The sequence below is a fragment of the Pygoscelis adeliae genome, unplaced genomic scaffold (assembly GCF_000699105.1).
Source record: "Pygoscelis adeliae isolate BGI_AS28 unplaced genomic scaffold, ASM69910v1 Scaffold353, whole genome shotgun sequence".
Classification (NCBI taxonomy): Eukaryota; Metazoa; Chordata; class Aves; order Sphenisciformes; family Spheniscidae; genus Pygoscelis; species Pygoscelis adeliae.
This window is the reverse complement of record NW_008824445.1, coordinates 1,509,549-1,515,548: the sequence shown is the minus strand read 5'-3', so window position 1 is coordinate 1,515,548 and position 6,000 is coordinate 1,509,549. Positions and strand designations below refer to the sequence as shown.

The window sequence follows — 6,000 nt, the reverse complement described above, 5'->3', positions numbered from 1 at the left end:
TATAAAATCATTTGAGTGAAGTTGCTGGAAAGATAATTATACCTAAAATTGCTTGCATAGGGTCTAGTATTTTCTTTACAAGGACTTACAAGACTCATTGAATATTTATGGGCCTGGAACATAAGACTAGATGAAATTTAAAACATAAATTCAATTGCAATTCATTGTGACGAAATTCCCTAGCAGTTGCCCCAACCTTTAAGCCTTTATAGACAGGCTTCATGTTGCAGAACACAAGCCCATGGAATAAATGATATCAAAGCTGAATGCCCTTGATTGATGAATGCTGCCTCGTTTGATGACTGTAAAACAGTCCTGAGGGCTGAGCTCACCACTATTTTGGTTGTTTTCTTCTTTTTTTTCTTAATGCATATATTGCAGAAGGGTTGTTTGTGCTTCTGGTATGGTTATCACATGCAAATGAGCATGCTGTTTCCCAGATGCAGATTTCATATTTATAGATTAAACACAGCCCGAAAAATCGTATGTTAATTACATTCTGAGGGTGTAGCAGAATGTGTCATTTGAACATGTTTTGTTTTGCTGGAAATAGCGCAAACTCCAGATCAATGTATTTAGTTGCTTGAAGCTTGGTAATAAATATATCACGCTTTAGAAAAAGCTTTCTAATCATTACTATTACTAAACATTTACCATTAGCTCAATGCTTAGACTTCTATCCCACATTATGTATTTGTTCATTTGTTTTTAATAATCTGTATTTCTCAGAAGACAACCGATACTATAGGAAGGGGGGGGTGGGCCAAGCGCTAAGGATCAAAGCCAAACAAGCAGCTTATCAGAGAGACACCGGCAGAGGAGATCCGTGAGAAGGTGTTTTGAGAAGAACAGGACGCCCTGCAGTCGGCTCAGCTAGCTATAAATGGTCTTTTTCTTTCCTATTGCCTATAAAGGTCCCATACCACATACATCATGCTGAAAATCTGTGTTCTAGGGGTCCCTCCTGTAATACATAGTTTGGGTGACCAAAAGAGACACTGCAATCCCACGAGAGGCCTCACTACTCACCGGTGACAGAGGTGTCCAAAGAAATGCAGCTCCTCCTGAGACAGCAGGGAAAACCCAACAGGCTGATTCAGTTGCAGATTTAGAAACTGTTCAGTGGCAGATGTTGGCTGGTGGCTTCTAAACTGAGAACTAGCGCAGATGTACTTACATCCCAGCATGTCAAAGGCCACACCAGAAATTATTTAAGGAAAAACGTGCTCAAAAGGGAGTGTAGCAATTCTCTTATTTGAAATCCGGCCAGTTGTGCCCTTGGGGATTGTGTTACCGAAGGCAATGCTGAGCAGAAGCCCATTACAATAAAAGGGGGGGAAAGTTTCGGAGAAGTCAATTTAAGACATTCAAATTACTTTCTTGTTTACTGTCCCAACAGTTGCAAAACATCAAAAATAAAGAGGAAAGCTTAAAATACCCAGTGAACTTCATTATTACAAAGAAAAGTCTGATACAACCACCATTCAAATCAATAGAAAACTTCTCACTGGTTCTCATGGGGGCAGGATCAAGCCTATAAACAGAGTTTCCCCATAACAAGTAGTTAAAAATATTACCCTCTTTTTTTTCTATAAATGTAAGTCCTTTGATGACCAATTATGGATTCAAAGGTATGTCCATAATCACTGGGCTGGCAGGAATGATTAGTACGGACTTCAAGCACAGATAAGCCTCACTTTAAAATAGTCTGCTGCAGTGTATTACAATATATCCTGAAAGCCACAAATGAGAACGAACAGTACCAAAATACATAGTAAATTGAAAATACCTCCCCCCGCTCCTTCACCCCTTTTTACAGCTCTCATAAATCTTTTAGTAAATAAGTAAATCACAGAGGTACCAAAGAAACTGGCTAAGAGGTAGTTTATGTAACAAATCGTCTCTGCCTGCAAGCACGTCTTGCTGCTGCAGGCAGCACTGTGCAGTTCCGGAATCTGAAGCCACGTCCGGCTGTCGGGTGCTGTGCCAACCTTCCTGCTCTAGTCCCAGGACCCGAGAAAATGCAGGCATTGGGCTGTTTGGCCAGATCAGCTTATCTGAAAGCAATTCAGGTACTTAGAGAGCAGCACAAAACATGCCCTATACCCCTCACTTTCCCCAAGCATCAACACTCCGTCTGCTTTTTGGCCCCCTGATCGTTATGCAGTCAATAGACACGTTGATCTTTCAGTCTTAAGAAAGCTTTCGTGTTAATAATTTTATACTCTCTATATATCACTAATCTTGGCTTTATGAACATGTATGTGCGTGTCACATGTACCTGAGTACATTCAGATTGGTATAATTGGAAAGAAAACTGCTACTGCAGTTTGGCTGGGATGCAACATGATCAGAACATCTGATGTAAGCTCTATGTGGTGGAGTGCTCCACTGCGTACAAGAAATCATCCTCCCTTTGAGGCCTTACAACAACAAAAATTTTGTGTCTGCTCAAGGAGTATATTTCTCCTATGTGATCTTACAAAATGATACTGGTCTGTGATAAATTGGTACACTAGAGACGGCGTGCTGAATTAGATAAATTTGATTAGTTTGAAGTAGCAGGCAACTCCTGTGATGTTGGTATGTTTGAATAGAATAATAATGCATGTCTTACTATCTCTTCTAAAAAGAAACCAAGAGAAACCCAAACCCAATTACATATCCATCATTAAAGTGCTCTACACAGGCTGCTGGCTATCAGCTGTAGTCTTGCAATTCACTGGAGTCTTAGGACAAGGTTCTGATAGGCTTTTCTTTCACTTTCCCATGAATGATGTTTCTTCACGTAGTCTTTGGCCCTTGTTACAATTTCTCTTTCCATAATGGGGTCATTCATCAAACTCTCAGAGAGCACAACAAACTCCTAAAAAAGATAAAGAAAATAATAAATTAAAAGTTCCTTGAAGTTCTAATGATACTAACATACCTTGTACCCGTATCTTTATTTCGGTAAAGCGCTTCTACTGTGAGCCAATACATGAAGCTGTTCAAAGTCATTTTTCAAGGTCAAGTACCACAGTTTATTTATAAGCAATGATCAATAAATAATTATTTTATATATTATTTTACACAGCCCACCAACTAAGACATTTAAAAAAAAAGACAATCCCAAGACCGTTAGGGCAAATATGGGCAACAAATTTAATGACACAAGAATTGTTTGCCTACCCAAGTGTTAGAAAAACAGACTGGTTATAAATTAAATAATTCTCCTGGTTTCCTGCATGGAGGACAGCTGGCATCAGATTGTTTGATCTCAGCTCAGCTAAACTTACATCTCATTGCTACTGTGACATCTTTAGTTAATTTTATGGTAAGACTAAAAAACTCACTACATAAATATAGTCACAGTGTAAAGATAAGAGCAGGCATGCAGCAACAAGCTCTTCCGGAGTAGTTGCATCTGGGCAGTTACAGATACAGCAGTGTTGGCTCAGCAAGCTCTGCAAAAAAGCCGTACATGAATTTCCTTTCACTTTACTGGGCAAAATACTAGACCTTGCAGATGACAACTATTCCTTTGCCTGCTTCTCTGCCACTCTAATTTAGTTCTAGGGAAGAGAAATTGCAAACTTCAAACATGTGAAAGGAGACTTGATGTCTGAACTAATCTATTCTGAGCAGCTGGTCTAATTTTCTATCAAGAGACAACTTCCAATACTTCAGCTTGGTTACAAATGTACTCAGATCTTTGCAAAATAGTGTCTTGGTTCAGCTCAGAAAAGCGGATAGCTACTGTGTCAATGGAAAATTAAGATAATACATTACTACACAATTGGTAGTGAAGATCAGTGCATAGGGACATGGGGACAAAAAGGATGGCAGAAGGAGATATATTATTTACACAATCTGTCAGCTATGAAAGGAAATATCACAAATAAGACCAGAGTTCATATCAACACTAGGTTAACTAGCAAACTATACCTGAAAACCTAAGTACACAGCGTATATAAATACATATACAGATATAAAATCTTTGGTCACCACAGAATCAGTGTTGCTGTTGCAATGCAAGTGATGGCTATGCATAATACATAACTATAACGTGACGCCTGGGAAACACTGATATGTGAAATCACATTGAACATGTTATAATCACTGCTTTGACTCTCACTGACAAGACAAACTATCAATATATGCATCACTGCCATGAAATTTAAATAGTCAGAGATGCACATCAGTTCTGTTGGAAAGGTTTGTAACTAGGTAACAGAATAAGATGATTTTTATACATGCATATTAACAACCACCTCTTATTTTACATAAAATCAGTACTGCTTGTAATCTGTGCTCTGTCCACACATCACTGAAAGAGTGACCTCTGGAATAGCCACGAGGGCCACATGCTTCGCATCCAGCCTGCTTTCCATCCACAACTACCTTGCATTCAGGTATGTGCTAATTTATCTAGTGTATTCAGTTCCTTACTTGGGACCCACGTGGTCTGAAGAAGGTGTTTTCTGACTGCTTGTGAGACTGTCCCTAAAGACGGCAGGTGAGTCTGGTCTAGAGAGTACCCTGAGGCTGTGTCTGTCACACACTGCAGATACAGCCAGTGACTCCAACTTTGGAGACATGTTCTTTTCCTTCCTCCGTATCTGCCAACAATACAGAACAGGGAAGGTGGGAAAGTCTTACACGACTGTCCTGGTTTCAGCTGGGATACAGTTAATTTTCTTCCTAGTAGCTGGTACAGTGCTGTGCTTTGGATTTAGCATGAGAATAATGTTGATAACACACTGATGTTTTAGATGTGGCTGAGCAGTGCTTACACTAGTCAAGGACTTTTCAGCTTCCCATGCCCTGCCAGCGAGAAGCTGGGAGGGGGCACAGCCAGGACAGCTGACCCCAACTGGCCAGAGGGACATTCCACACCATGGGACGTCATGCTCAGTATATGAACTGGGGGAGTTGGCCGGGGGGTGGTGGCCGCTGCTCGGGAACTGGCTGGGCATCGTTCGGTGGGTGGTGAGCAATTGCATTATGCATCACTTGCTTTGTATATTCTTTTATCATTATTATTATTTTCCCTTCCTTTTCTGTCCTATTAAACTGTCTTTATCTCAACCCATGAATTTTACTTTTTTCCTCCCCGATTCTCTCCCTCATCCCACTGCAGGGGGGAGTGAGCGAACGGCTGTGTGGTGTTTAGCTGCCTGCTGGGTTAAACCACACCAATGACTTACGCTGGCTTCATCCAATTGCCTGTATAATCACAGTAATAAATACTGTTCACACTGAACTACATTCCAACTTTAATTTTATGCTCCTGTGAAGGATTTTATTTAATGTTTAAAAATAATTTATGTAAATTACCTAAGAACAGAAGCAGCAACGTAACATTTCTTAACAGGTAGTCCTATTAGCATTCTTTTAAAATGTGGATATAGAGGACAAAAACTTGGAAACATGTAAATGATAGAAGAAATGAGATCCTTATTCACAGTTACAATACTTAATGCTGGGGATAATTTCAGGAAAATGCCAAACTGACTACAAAACATAAAAGTTGAGAAACTGCAGGAGGGAGAAATAGCAAATGGAAAAATACCAGGAGACGGAGAATAAAGACTTCTCAGCTTTATCCCTACTTCTTCTACTAATCAAACGTGACCACCTGCAAGTGACTTGCAATCTGACTGGAAGCCAATGGGAAGATTTACTATGACTTATCTGGGTTTTGCCTCATACTCTTTGAGCAGCTGGCTTAGCTTGTTTTCAGTTTTGGATGCTCAGCTTCAGATAGCAATAACTTCATTTTTCAGGTGCCTCCCTTAACTCCACCTGACTTGCATTTCAGTTGTAGTTTTGTGGTAAGTCTGAAGCACGGGCTCCCACTTGCACTATGCAGACATTCAGAACTCAGAGCTCTTTCAGAAAATCGAGCATTTAGTTTTTCTTTTCTAGAAGCCCATGATATACAAACTACTTACGGTGTGATGACATGTCTCTGATCAGCTGTAAGTAGTTGTGCAAGTGATATTTGCACAAATATTT

At 40.0% G+C, this 6,000-nt stretch overlaps 1 protein-coding gene across 1 annotated transcript in view; it reads right to left on the bottom strand.

The window, feature by feature from the left end:
• Positions 1 to 1,368: 1,368 nt before the first annotated feature.
• GLT1D1 (glycosyltransferase 1 domain containing 1) overlaps positions 1,369 to 6,000 on the bottom strand; it is a 51,481-nt gene continuing 46,849 nt past the window's right edge. The window contains exon 12 of the mRNA XM_009320965.1: positions 1,369 to 2,866. Within this exon, the coding sequence (XP_009319240.1) occupies positions 2,720 to 2,866 (147 nt within the window). The 3' untranslated portion in view covers positions 1,369 to 2,719. The remainder of the gene's footprint in view (positions 2,867 to 6,000) is intronic.